The sequence below is a fragment of the Culex quinquefasciatus genome, chromosome 3 (assembly GCF_015732765.1).
Source record: "Culex quinquefasciatus strain JHB chromosome 3, VPISU_Cqui_1.0_pri_paternal, whole genome shotgun sequence".
Classification (NCBI taxonomy): Eukaryota; Metazoa; Arthropoda; class Insecta; order Diptera; family Culicidae; genus Culex; species Culex quinquefasciatus.
In genome coordinates this window covers 6,055,322-6,076,225 of record NC_051863.1, presented here as the reverse complement: position 1 = coordinate 6,076,225, position 20,904 = coordinate 6,055,322, and the positions used below count along the sequence as shown (strand labels likewise).

General features: G+C 31.7%; 1 protein-coding gene across 5 annotated transcripts in view; it reads left to right on the top strand.

The window, feature by feature from the left end:
* The window catches only part of LOC6050873, a 461,546-nt gene that overhangs the window by 141,929 nt on the left and 298,713 nt on the right, over positions 1 to 20,904 (top strand). For 4 of the 5 annotated variants that reach the window (XM_038266230.1, XM_038266229.1, XM_038266228.1 and 1 more), the window contains exon 3: positions 15,872 to 17,058. In XM_038266230.1, the coding sequence (XP_038122158.1) occupies positions 16,803 to 17,058 (256 nt within the window). In that variant the 5' untranslated portion in view covers positions 15,872 to 16,802. The remainder of the gene's footprint in view (positions 1 to 15,871; positions 17,059 to 20,904) is intronic. The other variant, XM_038266227.1, reaches the window with a different exon arrangement.

Below are 20,904 nucleotides of genomic sequence, written 5' to 3'. Positions count from 1 at the left end.
AAAATATAAAAATTCTCGAAAAAAAAATCGACGGCAGAGGGTAAATTTAAAAATCATAAATAAGTGCAATAAGTAAAAATGGAAAATCGAAAATTTTATGTATCAAAAATATAAAAAAAATAAATCCTTAATTACGATGGCAAAATTATATCACAACGGTGCTTAACTCTCGTTCACAGGTTCGAGGAACAACTATTGAGGTAACACATAGCAAGAGCAAGTATACGGATAGAATTCTTGTAAGCTTATCCGGTAACTCTATGTTTCAAATTAGTATACATTCAAATGTTTCCAAAATCGTAAAAAAACCGATTTCGAAAAACAATGCAGTCGATTTTCAAACACAGAAAAAAAAAATCATGGTAATATTACATCTGGGAAGGGGTACATCTTTTATGTCAGAAAAAAGGTGTAATTTTACCTCTGGAAATGTGTAATTTTACCACTTTTCCGGTGTAATGTCACTTTTTCAGTTTAAATTGAGGTAAAATTACATCATAAAAGAGGTAATATTCAACCTTCCAAAATTACAGCTTCCAAATTTACATTATTTTTTCTGTGAAGGCAATTACACACATCGAAATCGTTGAAATATTTCAATGATCACGAATTCAAAAACAAAGAGTTACCGGATTTACTTACAGGATATCTATCCGTGTAATAACTGTCATTTTTGACAATTCTATTAAATTCATAATATTTAATATAAAAAATATGAGTTGATTAAATGCTTTAAAACTCTAGAAACCCACAAAAAAAAACAAATTAGCAAGAATACTTTCAAACAAAAGAACCTCCGCTGCCAGAAGGCAATAAAACCCGGAACCAACAAATGTAGAAAAGCACTCAAGCTTACTGTCACCTGATAAGCACGTATCCTGGTGGACGCTCTCGAGAGGCGGGGGGAAAACAGTGAAGGAATTTCCGCACTTTTCAAATCTTCCCTTCTACTGGTGTCACCGCCCTACTATGTGGTGGTTCTGAGATAGTGTGGATGTTCTTTTAACCACCACCACACCGGACTTCCCCGGCTTCCATTATGTGGGGGAGAGACAAGTCCGGACAGGATATGTTGTACCTAGGATGTGCGGAAAAACTCAGACCGAATGATACGGAACTGCAGCAGTGATGCAGAGCATCCGACCAAATCGAGCTTTGTGGTTTTGCGAGAGACAGCATATTCAGTTTCTTTTGCTCGAAGCGTTGAGTTTTTTTTCCGAAGAAAGCAGGTGAGACAGTAGGGGGTGTGCAGGGTCAAACGGAGCTTAATGTGAAATTTGCTGAATTACTTTCAACCAAATTTCTGTTTATTTCTAGGAAGCGATCATTGTCAGAAAATAAGATTACCAAAAATGCCTAATTTCACCCCAAACTCCCCGCACTCACTTATCCCCGAGCCAATACTTTGGCTTGCACATGAACTTGCACCGTCCAAGCAGCAGCAGAAGCACTTCCAAATGTTTTCTCAAGGTCTACAAACTCTGGGTTTTTCGGTGGTCCAGGGTGGGTGGGCTGTGGCAAACGCCTGCCTGCAAAAACATTGTTTTTAGATTACTTGCCCCCGGAAAAACGAGGCACTCTGGCAGCAACAGAATCGTGCATCCCGAGCAGGTGGGAATCACAAAAATGAGATCATTTCCATGAGAATCGGTAAAAATATAAAAAAGAAACTTTTAAAGACAAAACTGTATTTAAGTCAGAATTGAGTGATATAGAAATTCAAATTTTTCTTGTCATCTCCACCTACTCAGAGACTTCTGCACACAACCATTAGAAGCAGTTGTATCTCTGGCAGAAGATTGGACCGGAGTTCCGGGAAGAACGGGAAGAACTGCTGGGCTGCTTTGGATCACGGAGAAATTGGAACTTCGGAACGAGGCTATCGATTATGTGTGGGAAAAGGGGGAAAAAAACACGCACACCAGAAGGAGATTTACACCTCGGCCGATGGCAGATTTTGGGGCGTGAGGTGTTGAAAATCGGGCATGATTTACATGCCGAGCCGACGACTTGCTGGCTTTTTGCTGGTGATTAGAATAATGAATAACGAGCTGGGTCGTTTTTTACTTTGTCGTTTGCGGTTAGAACTTGCCCCTTAATTTCCCCTTAACTTGTTAAGTAAGCACTGCAAGCGATGCGCTTTTCCGAGAGAGCAATTAAACGTAATTTTCCATGATAAAAGGAAAACCCAAAGTACCACGCCCCAGCTAGCAGCTCATATTTGCACAAGCTTTTGAAGCTTGCCGAACAACTCGTTAACAACATTTTCCCCAGCAGTGATGATGATCATCTCCGAGGACAAAGTTTGACGCACTTGCGGGGTTCTGCGATATGTGGCGGAGAGTATTGCTTAAGGTTTATCTTTCACCGATGAGATGCTGTTCGTAAGCAAACAAATGCACTGTTTGTCTTTCGAGAGGGGTACAATAACAGAGTTGCCAGGCTGCTCTGACAACGTGTGTGTGGTTCATGGAATGGGAAATTTCCCAGTGTACAAACAGCAAAGTTGCCAGCTGCGCACCGAAATGGAACGAATTGTGCGGCGGAGCTGGTTTCTCGAATATATTTTGCTGAAAGTGCTTTGTACCCGAAAACAGGTGAGCTTGAGAAATCAAACTGAAATCATAAATTTCAAGTTACAGGAATTCTTCGCTGGAATTATGTTGAGTTCGCTTCTGCAAATAGGAACAAGGCAATAAGCAATCTACAATCTTTTCTGGTAAAAAGTGTAATATCTTCACAAGAAATGTTTCTCACTATTTAAACAAATTATTTTATAACACAGTACCATTCCGTTTTTGATTTGTAGTCTTTTTTATTGTCGAGCTGAATCCCCAAAACTACGCTTAATTGATCACACTCTGACATTGGACTTAAAATTTGAACTAAAAGTGAGTCTCAGAAGTTAAAAGTTGAATTGGATGCTAAAAGCAAAAAAAAGAAACAATATGGTTTTGCCTTCCTCACCTCACTGCACCTGCACTCCAAAAATGAACTTCTTAATTCGACCTCGTAGACCCACCTTCACGTATACCTATCGACTCAGAATCATGTTCTGAGCAAATGCCTGTGTGGATGTGTGTGGGTGGACATAAAATTATGGGTGGACATAAAATTGTCACTCGATTATCTCCGGATTGACTTCACGGATTTTGATCGTTTTGGTCTCATTCGATCCGTCTTGGGGTCCCATAAGTCTCTATTCAAAATCAGCAAGTTAAGTATAACTTTTGAAGTACTTTCAAAAGTTATGCTAAAAAAACCATTTTGAGGAAAGTCCGGAAGATCGTAAAAAGGGTGGATTTTGTAAGAAACCCCGTCATTTTATACATTTTTAGAAAGGTATTAAAAAGACCATTCCATTTTGAGAATTATTCATTCATTCATTCATTCAAAAAGATCATTCCAAAACATTGAAGATCTGACAAACCAATCAGAAGTTATTAGCACTTAAGTGTTATTTATACACTTTTTGTAAGCCGTATCTCAGATATTTTAATGAAAAAGATGTCCGGATCCACCATGCGACCTGTCGTTAGTTAGATAATTGAAAGACCTTCAAAATGATCCTAGAACATCTAGGATCTGACAACCCTATCAAAAATTATTACCACTTAAGTGTTATTTATATACTTTTCGGAGGCCGGATCTCAGATATTTCAATAAAAATGATTCCCGGGTCCATCATGCGACCCATAGTTAGTTAGATAATCGAAAGACCTTTCAAATGAGCCTAAAACATCGAAGATCTGACAGCCATATCAAAAGTTATTAGCACTTATGTGTTATTTATACACATTTTGGAGGCCGGATTTCAGATATTGTGATAGAAATATTGTCTGAATCTTCCATGCTAACTATCGTTGAATAGGTTTTTTTTCAGACCTTGCCGATAAGCCAGAAATATTGAAGGTCTGCGAACCCTATCAAAAGAAATGGGTAATAAAGTTGATTTGTTAAACATGCTAAGGGGGAATGTTGCTATTTTTAGTTAATGAATTGACTTTATGAAAGTGAGTAAGGCACCAACCACCTAAAGGTGGATTAAGTCACGTTTTATTTTTTATTTTTTGTTCGGCTTCGATAAATTCGGACTTATGATTATCGATATTTTGATTATTCGAGTCTGCGCTGTTTAAACATTTACAAAATTTTGAAGGATATTTTATTAAATCATATTTATTCTGCATTTGAAGATATATTGATTTTTGTTTTCTTAAGAATAAGAAAGAGGTGGGTTATAGTTGAGAAATTCTCTACGAAAAGAGTCTGTTTTTTCTTAAATTCAATTATTGTATTTTTAATCCGGCTGGAAATTTTCAGATGCCTTCGGTATGCCCAAATTTTTTTACCGTGTTACAATTTTTTCAGTGTAGTACTTATCCATACCTACAACTTTGCCGAAGACACCAAATCGATAAAAAAAATTCTGCAGAAGAAACAGATTTTTTGATATTCATATATTACTTTTGTATGGACAGCTGCCAATTTTGTAGGGAAAATTACATGGACAAACTAATGCTGCAAAATGGCGCCTTAGGGCAAAACGAAGGCACCAAAAAAGTTTCTGCCAGTTAAAAAAAAATACAAAAATTAAAAAAAGACCGATTTCGTAGAGAACTGCTCAGTGAAAAAAACAAATTCAGAAAAAAATCTCATTTTTGGATATGTTTAATATGACAAAAAATGGCACAAGTTGATCAAAACACATTTGGCATTTAAAAAAAACGTTTTTAAGAAAAAAATAAACCATTTGACCGATGGTTGCAGAGGGCCTCTGAGAGGAATCTGAATCAGGAATAAAAATAATATTTTTATATTTTTGGTGACGATAACTTAACAAAAATGCGTTGAATTTTCAATGTCAAATGATAGTTTTGTTGGATTTTTCGAGCACTAGAATACAAATATTTTCAAAACATTCAATTTAATCCTTTTATTTGATTTAATCGAAGACATATAAACGTTTTTTGTCTTTTTTAAAATGTTAGGGATGATCTCAAAATATTTGTGATAGAATCGTAGGAGCATGACTTCTTTCCAAATGTGTAAAAACAATGAGGAGATTTATACTAAAACTTTCAATAAAATTTAAGAAATTAACATATTTGTAATACTGTGAAATATTTGAACCAGAATCTCTATATCCTTTTGAAGTATGGCTTACCCAGCTTTTAAAAAGTCACTGATTATACCATTGTTGTAACTGTTTCGTTATTTTCTTAGAAAATTGGAAAATCAGCAAATTAAAACAGTCTTAAAAATGAAATTGCAAACGTTCTACAGGTAACTTTTGTTTAAAAACATTTTCTAAAATAGAAGATTTTTAATCTTTTTATTAATTTGTTTAAGCATCTATCAAAAGTAAAAAATAATAAATAATGGAATTCAACTTTGATAGATTCACTGAATGGCTCGCAAGTGAGGAGGATAAATGAAAAAGCTGCGATTGAAACCAAACTTGTGCACTTGAGTTTTTTAGCTGAAGCTAAGATTGAGCTAAGAATTGAGTTGAATTTAGTTCAGAAAATGTTCAGACGTTTATTTCACACAAGTGCCAACTTACTTCAACAGATCGCTTGAAATTCCTGATGGAAAATTCCTCCTCCACCACCGCAACAACGCACCGACCGCTACATTGTTGCACTTTGCACTCAGGAAAATTCTCCCACGTTTGCCTTAACTTTGGCTGGTGCCAATATATCGATATTCAGGTCAAACTGATTTCAAGTTTTGATTGGATTTTCCGCTTTCGCCAACAAAGTCACCACCACCACCACCATGAGAGAAGGTGTGTTGTTCTTTCCCGAACTTGGTCCATTTTCGTCGAGTTTAAAGCTTTTGCTTAACTTATTTTGTTTGAAAAGGAGAAAAAAAGCGCACTCAATTCCCAGTGCACTTTTGCTTCGCGAGGAAGCAAATTTTCCTGTCCTTCCCACCCAAAGTTGGTGGGCTCCCGCGAACGTCAGGTTTAATAATATTTTGCTTTCGGGGGGAGCGTGATGTTATTTGGCTTCCCAAGAAGTAACTTTTTTCTCTCCCACTTTTCTTTTTCTTGGAGGAGGACGTCCTCGTCGTCACCGGCATACACTCACTGCATAATAACGAAATTATGTTTTCGTCGTTGATTTATTGCCCCTTGTGGAATACGAACCATGTTTGTGTCTGCGTGTGCGTGTGTGCTCAACTTGAGAGTGTGCTTATGCATGGAAAGATTTTTTGTTACTGCTCATCTTATCTGGTGTGTAGGGGGTGGTGGTGGTGGCACATCCCAAGTAAACCTAAGTCTAGGCAGTCCTTCGTATCAAAATAGCTCTCCACTTTTTCACATCGTGTTTTGTTACAAGATGACTTACTTCATTCTCCGTTGCCACCACCATTTCATTTTCTGGCATTGGTATTTTTTCTGACAAGTTGCTGTACAGGAAAGCTTCTCAATTATTGGTGTTTGAAATAAAAAAAAACAAAATTGCTACTTAAAACTACTAAAAAAACTGAACATAAAAAACTTAGAAAATTCAACATTCTTAAAATACTTGAAAACCTTAAAATACCTCAAATACTTAAAATACTTAAAATACTTGAAAAAATTAAAATACTTAAAATACTTAAAAAAATAAAAATACTTAAAATACTTAAAAAACTTAAAATACTTAAAATACTTACAATACTTAAAATACTTAAAATACTTAAAATACTTAAAATACTTAAAATACTTAAAATACTTAAAATACTTAAAATACTTAAAATACTTAAAATACTTAAAATACTTAAAATACTTAAAATACTTAAAATACTTAAAATACTTAAAATACTTAAAATACTTAAAATACTTAAAATACTTAAAATACTTAAAATACTTAAAATACTTAAAATACTTAAAATACTTAAAATACTTAAAATACTTAAAATACCTAAAATACTTAAAATACTTAAAATACTTAAAATACATAAAACACTTAAATTACTTAAAATACTTAAAATACTTAAAAAAACTTAAAATACTTAAAATACTTAAAATACTTAAAATACTTAAAATACTTAAAATACTTAAAATACTTAAAATACTTAAAATACTTAAAATACTTAAAATACTTAAAATACTTAAAATACTTAAAATACTTAAAATACTTAAAATACTTAAAATACTTAAAATACTTAAAATACTTAAAATACTTAAAATACTTAAAATACTTAAAATACTTAAAATACTTAAAATACTAAAAATAATTAGAATACTTAAAATACTTAAAATACTTAAAATACTTAAAATACTTAAAATACTTAAAATACTTAAAAAACTTAAAATACTTAAAATACTTAAAATACTTAAAATACTTAAAATACTTAAAATACTTAAAATACTTAAAATACTTAAAATACTTAAAATACTTAAAATACTTAAAATACTTAAAATACTTAAAATACTTAAAATACTTAAAATACTTAAAAAACTTAAAATACTTAAAATACGGGTAATTCTCTACCAACTCACACGAAATCGGGAAAAGTTGCCCCGACCCCTCATCGATTTGCGTGAAACTTTGTCCTAAGGGGTAACTTTTGTCCCTGATCACGAAACCGAGGTCCGTTTTTTGATATCTCGTGACGGAGGGCGGTACGACCCCTTCCATTTTGAACATGCGAAAAAGAGGTGTTTTTCAACAATTTGCAGCCTGAAACGGTGATGAGATAGAAATTTGGTGTCAAAGGGACTTTTATGTAAAATTAGACGCCCGATTTGATGGCGTACTCAGAATTCGAAAAACGTATTTTCATCGAAAAAACACTAAAAAGTTTTAAAAATTCTCCCATTTTCCGTTACTCGACTGTAAAAATTTTTGGAACATGTCATTTTATGGGAAATTTAATGTACTTTTCGAATCTACATTGTCCCAGAAGGGTCATTTTTTCATTTAGAACAAAATTTTTCATTTTAAAATTTCGTGTTTTTTCTAACTTTGCAGGATTATTTTTTAGAGTGTAACAATGTTCTACAAAGTTGTAGAGCAGACAATTACAAAAAATTTGATATACAGACATAAGGGGTTTGCTTATAAACATCACGAGTTATCGCGATTTTACGAAAAAAAGTTTTGAAAAAGTTACTATTTGCGTTTCTCTTTGTTTCGTCGTCCGTGTCTGTCGCGGGTAACCATGAACGGCCATGATCGATGACGACCAACTTTTTCAAAACTTTTTTTCGTAAAATCGCGATAACTCGTGATGTTTATAAGCAAACCCCTTATGTCTATATATCAAAATTTTTGTAATTGTCTGCTCTACAACTTTGTAGAACATTGTTATACTCTAAAAATAACCCTGCAAAGTTAGAAAAACACGAAATTTTAAAATGAAAAATTTTGTTCTAAATGAAAAAATGACCCTTCTGGGACAATGTAGATTCGAAAAGTACATTAAATTTCCCATAAAATGACATGTTCCAAAAATTTTGACAGTCGAGTAACGGAAAATGGGAGAATTTTTAAAACTTTTTTAGTGTTTTTTTCGATGAAAAATACGTTTCTTCGGAATTCTGAGTACGCCATCAAATCGGTCGTCTAATTTTACACAAAAGTCCCTTTGACACCAAATTGCTATCTCATCACCGTTTCAGGCTGCAAATTATTGAAAAACACCTCTTTTTTCACATGTTCAAAAATGGAAGGGGTCGTACCGCCCCTCCGTCACGAGATATCAAAAAACGGACCTCGGATTCGTGATCAGGGACAAAAGTTACCCCTTAGGACAAAGTTTCACGCAAATCGAAGAGGGGTCGGGGCAACTGCTGTGTGAGTTGGCGGAGAATTACCCATACTTAAAATACTTAAAATACTTAAAATACTTAAAATACTTAAAATACTTAAAATACTTAAAATACTTAAAATACTTAAAATACTTAAAATACTTAAAATAATTAAAAAACTTCAAATACTTAAAAAACTTAAAATACTTAAAATAATTAAATTACTTAAATAATTAAAATACTTAAAATACTTTAAAAACATTAAAAAACTTAAAATACTTAAAAAACATAAAATAATTAAAAAACTTCAAAAACATTAAAAAACATTAAAAACTTAAAATACTTTAAATACATAAAATACTTAAAATACTTAAAATACTTAAAATACTTAAAATACTTAAAATACTTAAAATACTTAAAATACTTAAAATACTTAAAATACTTAAAATACTTAAAATACTTAAAATACTTAAAATACTTAAAATACTTAAAATACTTAAAATACTTGAAATACTTAATATTTAAAATAAAAAAAATAATAAAAATACTCAAAATACTTAAAAAAAAACTAAAAATACTAAACATACTAAAAATACTAAAAATACTAAAAATACTAAAAATACTAAAAATACTAAAAATACTAAAAATACTAAAAATACTTAAAATACTAACAATACTAAAAATACTAAAAATACTAAAAATACTAAAAATACTTAAAAATACTAAAAAATACTAAAAATACTAAAAATACTAAAAATACTAAAAATATTAAAAATACTAACAATACTAAAAAAACTAAAAATACTAAAAATACTTAAAATACTTAAAATACTTAAAATACTTAAAATACTTAAAATACTTAAAATACTTAAAATACTTAAAATACTTAAAATAATTAAAATACTTAAAATACTAAAAATACTAAAAATACTAAAAATACTAAAAATACTAAAAATACTAAAAATACTAAAAATACTAAAAATACTGAAAGTACAAAAATACTAAATTACAAAAATAATAAAATGCTAAAATGCGAAAATACTAAAATACTAAAATACTAAAATACTAAAATACTAAAATACTAAAATACTAAAATACTTAAATACTAAAATACTAAAATACTAAAATACTAAAATACTAAAATACTAAAATACTAAAATACTAAAATACTAAAATACTAAAATACTAAAATACTAAAATGCTAAAATACTAAAATACTAAAATACTAAAATACTAAAATACTAAAATACTAAAATACTAAAATACTTAAATACTAAAATACTAAAATACTAACAAACTAAAATAATAAAATACTAAAAAACTAAAATTATAAAATACTAATATTTTACAACTACTGCTAAACTACAATTTATTTTCAACTTCCCAAAAAAATAAATTTCGAAAGTGTTTGAAAAACTTTAAAAAACAATAATTAACATTTAAAAAAAATCTCGGAATAAAAAAATCAAAAATTCCACACTCCTCGACCGCCCGACTGTGGCACAATGTGAGCAGCAAAAAAGTGCCACGTGGTCGGCTCATCTTTCGAGATGATTTACTCTGATTTGCCAGTTTGTCGGGGCCCGGATCCTTCCACTCCGCTCCGCTCCCCACACACAGTGCCAAGATTGACGGGTTGGATGGGAAAATCAGACATTGAGCCTGTCTGCTGTCAACGAATTTTTCATCTCGGGTCTTGTTTTTTTGTGAAGACTACTTTTTTTTTCTTCTTGTTAACTTGGCTGGTGGTCGGACGATGGGGGATTGAAGTAATGGTTGCGTTTTTTTGTTTCGAAGATGATTTTTGTTTTCTTGCTGGAATTGAGACATGAGCTGATTATGCGCAAGATGAGATGACGATTGATGGTTGATGAGAATTTCTGGTCTGCAGCGATTTTGAGATGGTTATTTGTGATCCAAGTACAGAATTTTATTGTTTGAAGGAAGAGAAGCTTTCAACCAACGTATTTTTGGAAGCTTTTGTACTCCAAATTCTGAATCGTAAGTACGAATTCCAATTAGACATTTCCACGTACACCTTAATCTTCGTCAGCTATACCGTTCATTAGCGGTGCTAATTTCTCCGAACGTACCAAACAACAGCTTCTGCTCGAGCATCGCAACAGCCAAAAAGGTAGTCACTTAGTGTGAAAAGCTCACGCCGGAAAGCTCCCACTCGAAGAAAATCTATTTCCGTTCGCTGGCTTTATTTGAAGCACTATGTTATTGGCAGCAACCTCGTGCACATCCATTAGCTGGTGGATCCTGTAATCAGGAATTTTCTTCCTGGCCACCAACCAACGCCCCCACGTACACACCAAACCAAACGTACTAAATACAGAAGGGGAGGAAAAGCTTTCCGTAAGCGCGCAAGAAGTTCTTCACTTGTTTCAATCGTATGAATGTGAGGTTGAAGAAGTCCTTCAGGGATTGATTGCTCTTGAGCGATAAGTTGCCTAGAGTTTCCATATGAATTTTAATTTGATATTATTTTTTCAATTCAACTTACCACAGCTGTACAAAAAACAAGGATTCCACATTTAAATTTTATTGCTTAGCAGATATTTTGTATTATCAAATATATCGGTCACCCTAACGACAAAGTGCTCTCTGTACATCTGTTATCGATACCGCGTATAAATTTCCTTCGAAGATGGAGCAGATACGTGAAAATCAATAACACTCCACCAACCAGACCCGGCCCGAGCTCTAGGTCTGAGCGTGTCTGAAGTGTACCAAGCAATTGCGCGATCCAACGTGGAATTAAATCAACCCCAGCGAAGATTAGCGAGCCGCGCGCGATGGCTGACATTTCACTCGAGAGAGGGGGCCTCGGTTTTTCTATCTTCAGGATCCCAGGAAAGAGTAGATTGATGTGGCAAATTATCCTCCACCTGGAGCTTGTCTCCACTGTCTGGGGTGATGGTTCAGGACGCTGTCTGAAAACGAGCTATAGCAGCTGTAAGTGGGATTAACCCAATCGAAATGGGAGCAAGCGATACGATATATGATGTCGTCGACGGGTGACAGGTTTTCGATCGATTTGATGGTTGACATTCAGCCTTTAGATTATCAGAATTTGACGTTTTTGATGTTGATGTCTGTAAACGCTTCCGTTTTCGTCAAGGTATGATAGATTTGGGCTCCCTGAAAACGCTTCAAACGACAGAATTTGTTATTAGTGTAAATTTTGGGAATAAATGCTATGAAACCATTCTAAGAAACCAAGCGTCTCCATTGAATTTCTCTATCTTAGAATGAAACCATTATCATACCATTTCTATCCAAAATTAACAGCTCTATTCTCTCACAGGAAACTCACAAGAATTTTATTTTGTTGAATTGAGCGTGTTTAAGGAGCCCAATTCTACCATACTTTGACGAAACTGAAGCGTTTACTGTTATCAGGTTAAAAAAATGTCGAGTTGTGTAATTTTTTTTTCACTTTTATAAGATTTAATTGTTTCTAACTTATTTTTTGATAAGAATGAAAAAACAGTTGAAAACAATCATGCTGATTGCAATCATGGAATATTTTCTAGAGCTGTTTTATCTACTTTTTTTAGTTCAATATTTTATGTGGAAATACATTTTTTTTGTGAAATACTCAACATAAAAACCTATCTTTTAATGCCATTTTTGAAACGTTATATTGATTTTTTTCTCAGGGCTGGTTTCATCATCAAATGGATTCCTTTCAAAATGAGAGGAAAAGCATATTTTCCGCTTGATAGAGAAGTGTTCAAAGTACCTTAAGAAGAAGTTTTAAACAATTTTTGAATAGTTAGCTAACGATAGTTATGAAAACATTGATAAATAGGATAATTCGAATATTCTCATAGTGGCATGATTTTTATTTTATAAAAATGAGTTTAAATCGCAATATTAGATTCATTTGACAATTTTACGCTTAAAACAGTAATAAGAGTTTATATGTTATAAGTTTTATATTTCAGTTTAAATGTATAAAATAAAAAATACAAAAAATGAAAACATCCACTGGCCTTTCAAAAGATTTTTTGTACTTCATTAAGGTTGAAGTAAGTTTGAGTCATGCAACTTTATAAACGTTATCATTTTTAGAAAAATTTAGTAAAGACATATTGGTCAAAACTATTTTTCCGAACGAGGCAAAAAAAGCTCAGATAACTCACATAACAAAATTATAAAAAAATACAATTCTAGGGTTTTTTTAAAGGTCCAATAAACCAAATGTTCAGTTTTTGCTTTTTGGGTGTTTTTAATATCCCTGACTCAAGGTGGTTTCAAAAACAACCAAAAAGCAAAAAACTGGAAATTTGGTTCTTTGAGCCTTTTCAGAAAGTATTTCAGAATTAGACCGATGCAAAAAAAATATATATGAATATTTAAATAACAAGCCATAAATTCATCATTTCCATGGAAAAAGTAATTTAAAATGCATTTTACACAAAAAAACGTCGAAAATTTTCAAAAAGGTCAAAGATTTTTAAATTAACCCTAAAATGCTAAAAATGATTCTTAACGCATTAGAATGTATTTTAAATTGATTTCAGGCGATTGCACTTAAATTTCCATTGCAATTTTTAATTGTTTAAAAAAAATCATGTTTGATCCCTGCTTTGTCGGGCCAACTTTGATGGGGGGAGGGGGGGCCTTTGAACTTGAAATAAAATTTGTACATAAAAAAAATCATAAACCCCTAAAACATAAAACATAAAACATAAAACATAAAACATAAAACATAAAACATAAAACATAAAACATAAAACATAAAACATAAAACATAAAACATAAATCATAAAACATAAAACATAAAACATAAAACATAAAACATAAAACATAAAACATAAAACATAAAACATAAAACATAAAACATAAAACATAAAACATAAAACATAAAACATAAAACATAAAACATAAAACATAAAACATAAAACATAAAACATAAACATAAAACATAAAACATAAAACATAAAACATAAAACATAAAACATAAAACATAAAACATAAAACATAAAACATAAAACATAAACATAAAACATAAAACATAAAACATAAAACATAAAACATAAAACATAAAACATAAAACATAAAACATAAAACATAAAACATAAAACATAAACATAAAACATAAACATAAAACATAAAACATAAAACATAAACATAAAACATAAAACATAAAACATAAACATAAAACATAAAACATAAAACATAAAACATAAAACATAAAACATAAAACATAAAACATAAAACATAAAACATAAAACATAAACATAAAACATAAAACATAAAACATAAACATAAAACATAAAACATAAAACATAAACATAAAACATAAAACATAAAACATAAAACATAAAACATAAAACATAAAACATAAAACATAAAACATAAAACATAAAACATAAAACATAAAACATAAAACATAAAACATAAAACATAAAACATAAAACATAAAACATAAAACATAAAACATAAAAAATAAAACATAAAACATAAAACATAAAACATAAAACATAAAACATAAAACATAAAACATAAAACATAAAACATAAAACATAAAACATAAAACATAAAACAAAACATAAAACATAAAACATAAAACATAAAACATAAAACATAAAACATAAAACATAAAACATAAAACATAAAACATAAAACATAAAACATAAAACATAAAACATAAACATAAAACATAAAACATAAAACATAAAACATAAAACATAAAACATAAAACATAAAACATAAAACATAAAACATAAAACATAAAACATAAAACATAAAACATAAAACATAAAACATAAAACATAAAACATAAAACATAAAACATAAAACATAAAACATAAAACATAAACATAAAACATAAAACATAAAACATAAAACATAAAACATAAAACATAAAACATAAAACATAAAACATAAAACATAAAACATAAAACATAAAACATAAAACATAAAACATAAAACATAAAACATAAAACATAAAACATAAAACATAAAACATAAAACATAAAACATAAAACATAAAACATAAAACATAAAACATAAAACATAAAACATAAAACATAAAACATAAAACATAAAACATAAAACATAAAACAAAAAAAAACGCAACTTTTGGTACCCAAACATGTACAGGTCATAGCTGAAATTTTCAAGTTATCGCAGTTTTAGTGAAAAAAGTTAATTTTTACCTGTTTTCGTCATTTTCCCGTTTTTGCGCGCGGCGCGTCAAAAATCCAGTTTTTATGTTAAAAAAATCATATCTCCGAAACATGTTAATGGATAAATGGATATATGTTATGTAAAATATTACAAGGAATCGAGGAAAAATATTTTCAGACATGGGCTCTTTGGTCCCGAGACCTTGAAATCGGCAAATGAAATTTTTATAGGACCTTTTCAAATATTCAGCTAGTTTTTTTGGACCTCAACTTATTTTTCCTTAAAAGCCCAACTAATAACCTTTCTTTTGAATTGTGGCGCTCCAAAATTGGTTCAGCCGTTCCGGAGATATGATTTTTTGAAAAATGTGGTTTTTGCGAAAATCGACGAAAAACGCAATTTTATCCAAATTTGAGCCAAACTTCCTGTTTGACGTGGAATGGCTGAATACTAAAAATGAAACAAGAAATACATCAAACAATAATAAAAAATGAAGTTTTTCGTAGAACAAAATTTGCTCAAAATGACCTTCTGAACACGGGAAAAATAAAAATTTTCGAAAAAAAGATTTGGGCAGTAGACGGTTAAAACAACATTTCAATCAACAACCGTATTGCATACCAAAATTTTGATTAATTTTACAGGTTTAATGTTGTATCCTCGAGTTGTAACGTCCTTCGACAACCACTCCCAAGGCCACAGTGTATAATTTTAAACTCAAAATCATAAATATTCATACTGACGACAATGACAATCCTCCTCCTTTCAACGTCGCTCAGGCACTCGAAAACAACTTGTCGTTTGTCAACTCTGGTCAGGTCGGTGTCTCATCAGACGATCGTGCAGGAGAATGTTGTAAATATTGTGATGCTCTGTTTTGCCACAAATTTGCATCTATTTTTGCTAGCCCATTTAAAAGAAAACACATAAACACAATATTCTAATGGTAATTTATTTCCTCGTTTTGTCTATTTTCAGCAGAAACATCCCCCACAGGAAGGCCTCTGAAGCATCCTTTTGTGAGGTGGTCTGGTCTAAATGAATTTTGAAACATCTCTCTCCGTGTGCTGAAGCTTTTTTGCACTTTTTCAAGGACTTGAAGCTTGAAGGGTCATGAGATAATAATAATAATAATAATAATAATATCTAGCAAAAAGGAAGAAGGTGAACAAGTCCCGGTGGTCGGCTAGAGGTCCTTCTCGCTCGAGGGGTCAACGAGAAGAACCCGAGGAAAAACCAGGAAAAATCACCACCCATTAGTCACAATAAACTCCGAAGGCTGAAGTAGAAGCGTTTGCTGCTGGTGGTGGTGAAAACAAGGAATATCAAGTGTTTACCGGTTGAATGAGTGAGTGGAAGAAAAAAAAATCTTGAATCACCTTGCCCACCTGGTCAAAGAGGGGGTGAGGCAGAGTTCGCAGAGAGGAAAATTGTGATTTATTTTATTTCTGTGGAAAAGTGTTCCGTTCTTTTTTCTTTTTTTTTCTTTTTGGCCTTCGGCCTCCACGACAAATGAGTTTTAAAAAGTGGGGCCATTGAAGAAGGGCCAAGGGGCGCAACGAAAAAAAAATTGCGAAGAAAGACGCGTGAAAATATATATCATTATTAATGCCACTTTTTATTTTGCCTAATTTGTTACCGGTCCCCCACGTAGAACCCTCTTCGTCCCTAATGAGGGCCATAAATTGACGCGAGCGGTGCTGGAGGAAAAACCACGCGCCCGGAAAAAAAACAGTGTCGCGTGTCGCTGGGGGTGGAAAACAACTGCGAAACAATGACGTCGGCGCCCTAACGAAGTCACATTTATCACACTTTTTTTGCTGAGGAAGGAAGAGAAATTAACAGTATTCAAATCAAAGAAAGTTTGAAAAAAGTTTCCCGAAAAAAACAACTCAGAAGAAAAGCAAAAATGAACAAAAACAAATCGCAACCCGGAAATCCAGCCAAGAGGACACTGGAGCTCGGGGGCGGCCCCCGACCAGCCCGGCCAAGTCTCCCGGTGGGCCTGCTCCTCCTGGTGACACTCAACGTAAACTGCAACTGGGGGGGTGCCCTCATGGTACGGGCGGACCCCTCGTCGCGAACTGGAATTGATCATTCAGCAGCAGCGCCCGGCACCGCCGGAAGAGGCCCAGATGAGCACGAGCAACGAGTGCATCATTACGGTAAGTGATGCTTCTGCGCGAGATGATGAAGGGTTGGCGTTGACAAGATGGTTTGTAAAGGGCAGGTTTTTTTATTTTTTCTTCGGGTCTTTAATTTCTTAATTGAGAACACTACACGGGGAGAACGGGCGTGAAGCTTGAAGTGTGCACTCTTTTTTTAAGACGGACGGTAATGGATTGGGTTGAAAGTTGCAGAAAATAAGCATGTAGAAATGCAATGAATTTCAACCAAACTTTAACTTACACCATTTCTTTTCGGGTAATCCTTCGTTAACTCACACGAAATTGGAAAAAGTGGACCCGACACTTCTTCAATTTGCGTGAAACTTTGTCCTAAGGGATAACTGTTGTCCCTGATCAAGAAACCGAAGTCCGTTTTTAGATATCGCGTGACGGAGGGGCGGTACGACCCCTTTGATTTTTGAATATGCGAAAAAGAGGTGTTTTTCAATAATTTGCAGCCTGAAACGATGATAAGATAGAAATTTGGTGTCAAAGGGACTTTTATGTAAAGTTAGACCCCCGATTTGATGGCGTACTCAGAATTCCGTATTTTTCATCGAAAAAAAAAACACTAAAAAAGTTTTAAAAATTCTCCCATTTTCCGTTACTCGACTGTAAAATTTTTTAGAACATGTCACACAAAATATTTTTATGGGAAATTTAATGTACTTTCCGAATCTACATTGACCCGGAAGGGTCAATTTTTTCATTTAAAACAAAATTTTTCCTTTTTGAAATTTCGTGTTTTTTCTATTTTTGCAGAGTTATTTTTTACAGTGTAACAATGTTCTACAAAGTTGTAGAGCAGACAATTACAACATTTTTGATATGTAGACATAAGGGGTTTGCTTACAAACATCACGAGTTTTCGCGATTTTACGAAAAAAGATTTGAAAAAGTTGGTCGTCATCGATCATGGCCGATGATGTTTTTCAATAATTTGCAGCCTGAAACGGTGATGTGACGAAAAAAACCTATTTTTTATCAAAAAAAAAAAACACAAAAAAATTAAAAGCTTTGCCATCTTCCGTTACTAAACTGTTAAAAAAAATTGGAACATGTAATTGTAAGGGAAATTTTAATTACTTTTCGAATCTACATTAACCCAGAAGGATCATTTTGCCATTTAGAAAAAAAATTCATTTTAACGTTTCGTGTTTTTTTTTCTAACTTTGCAGGATTATTTTTTAAGAGTTTAATAGTATTCTACAAAATTGTAGAGCAATTAAAAAAAGTTTGACATGTAAACATAAGGGGTTTACTTTCAATCATCACAAGTTAACGCGATTTTTATAAAAAAAAGTTTCGAAAAAGTTGGTTGTGTCGATCCGTTGTCGCGACTGACACGAACGACGAAACAAAGAGACACGCAAAATCATTTTTTTAAACATTTTTTCGTAAAATCACCATTATTTGTAATGATTGAAAGCAAACCCTTTATGTCTACATTTTGTTTTGTAATTGTCTGCTCTACAATTTTGTTGAACATTGTTGCTCTCTAAAAAAATAATCCTGCTAAATTAGAAAAAACACAAAAATAAATAATGAAAAATGTTGTTCCAGTTGAAAAAAGACCCTTCAGATTCGAAAAGTACATCACATTTATCTTAAAATGACATGTTCCAAAATAGCAGAGTTCTAAAAACATTTTATTGGTTTTTCGATGAAAAATACGTTTTTTTCAGAATTTTGAATAGGCCATCAAATCAGTAGTGCATTTTTAAGTTCCTTTGACACCAAATTTTTCATCTCATCGCCATTTCAGGCTGAAACACGTCTTTTTTCCAAATGTTCAAAAATTGAAGGGGTTTTTCCACCCCTCCGTCACGAGATATCGAAAAATGGAGCTTGGGCTCGTCGTCAGGGACAAAAAGTATCTCTTAGGACATAGTTTCACGCATATCGAAAAGGGGTCGGGGCATTTTTTTCCAATTTCGTGTGAGTTAGTGGAGAATTATCCAGGTATCAAATGATCGTATTTTATGCATATCTACATTTTAATAATTAGTATGCGTTTTTAAAATTACTCAATATTTTCACAAAAAAATTGTTACTTCGAAAAAAAATCTCTAAATTTTAATTTACAATATTTGTATGCAAAATGATCCAGTTTTGATAAAAAATATACTAAATACTAATTTTGCCTCAAAGGTACTTTTTAAAAAGGGAACTTATTTTTAAGTTTTTTTTTTTTTTGCAATATGGGTATCAAAAGGGTCGGGAATTTTCGCACCTTTCGAAAGGAACAATAAATTTGTAATACTCATAATTTTACAAAAAAAAAATATTTTTTTTTTGAAAATGTACTTAAACTTTTAGTTGTTTGCAATATGTTTTTTCAGTGATTGTAAATTGTTAATACCATTCGAAAGTTATGGTACTTTTTCTTCTTTTCTTAGTTTTTTGAAAGTCTGTTGAAATTTTGTACTTATAAGTTATAAAGTAATTTAGTATGTTTTAATTTTTATTTTTGCTTTTTGCAATATTCGTCTAAAATTATAGGGAAATTTTCATACAATTTGAGCGAAACTTTGAAAATAATCAAAATAATTCTATTTGTTTGTGAATGTGAAAATTTAACAAATGATTCTACCCAAATTCAGTCTCTGAAACAAACTCTTCCTAAACATTAAAACTTGAAATTTGTTAATAGTTGAAACTTGTTAGGCGAAATCCATAGCGTTCGTCACACTAAAATTGGCATCCTATTTAGAAAAAAAAAATCCAACATAAAACGGCTGGGGAGCACTTGAAAACTTTTTTTGGCCAAATATTGATTTAACATCTTGGTCCTGTGACAAAAACTCAATCATTAATTATAAAAATATTCCCTATCAACCCATTCAATGTTTTGATTTTAATTTAATTTATATTTTTTTTTTTCATATAAATGACTCTTTTTTAATTTTTCAGTCAATCGAAAAGTGCGCGAGAACGTTTTTAATGTTTTAGTAAACATGCTTGCTGACATCGTAATCTATCATTTGAGTAGTGAAAAGTCCTAATCACCTACAACTTTTCTGAAAAATACTCAAAATTTCACACACATTTTCCCACATTTCAATAGTAATTACTTAAATCTTCAAAAAATACTATTTTTTTCAAAATAGGTTTTAAATGATTGGGAAATTCCTAAGTTTCGATAAAAAATTTTGTAAATGCTCAAAATTTTCACAAAAATACTAAAAATTTCAGTTTTTAAAAAATCCGATTATATGATACCCATATAACAAAAAAAAAAATTTTGTGTGTTTTTTCAATGCACGTATTTCTGTAAAAAATTTGAGTAAAAAAGTTAAATCGAATTTAATGAAAAATTTACAACATTGTATTCCCATTTTGAAAAAAAAAAATCAAAATTTTAGTATTTAAACAAAAATACGTGGTTTAGTGAACATTTTGAGTATTTCATAAAAAAAATGCATTTTTGTCGTGAATTGTGCGCTGCGAGGAGAAGATTACCCTCTGAAAATGCAGCGTCATCAGTGCATAATTGGCAAAGGGAGCGCGTGGTCGTAAAAAAATATTCGGAGTGAAAAGTGATTTTTTTTTGTTTGTTCCTTTTGTTTCGCATTTTTGTCGTGAATTGTGCGCTGCGAGGAGAAGATTACCCTCTGAAAATGCAGCGTCACCAGTGCATAATTGGCAAAGGAGCGCGTGGTCGTAAAAAATATTCGGAGTGAAAAGTGATTTTTTTGTTTGTTCCTTTTGTTTCGCATTTTTGTCGTGAATTGTGCGCTGCGAGGAGAAGATTACCCTCTGAAAATGCAGCGTCATCAGTGCATAATTGGCAAAGGGAGCGCGTGGTCGTAAAAAAATATTCGGAGTGAAAAGTGATTTTTT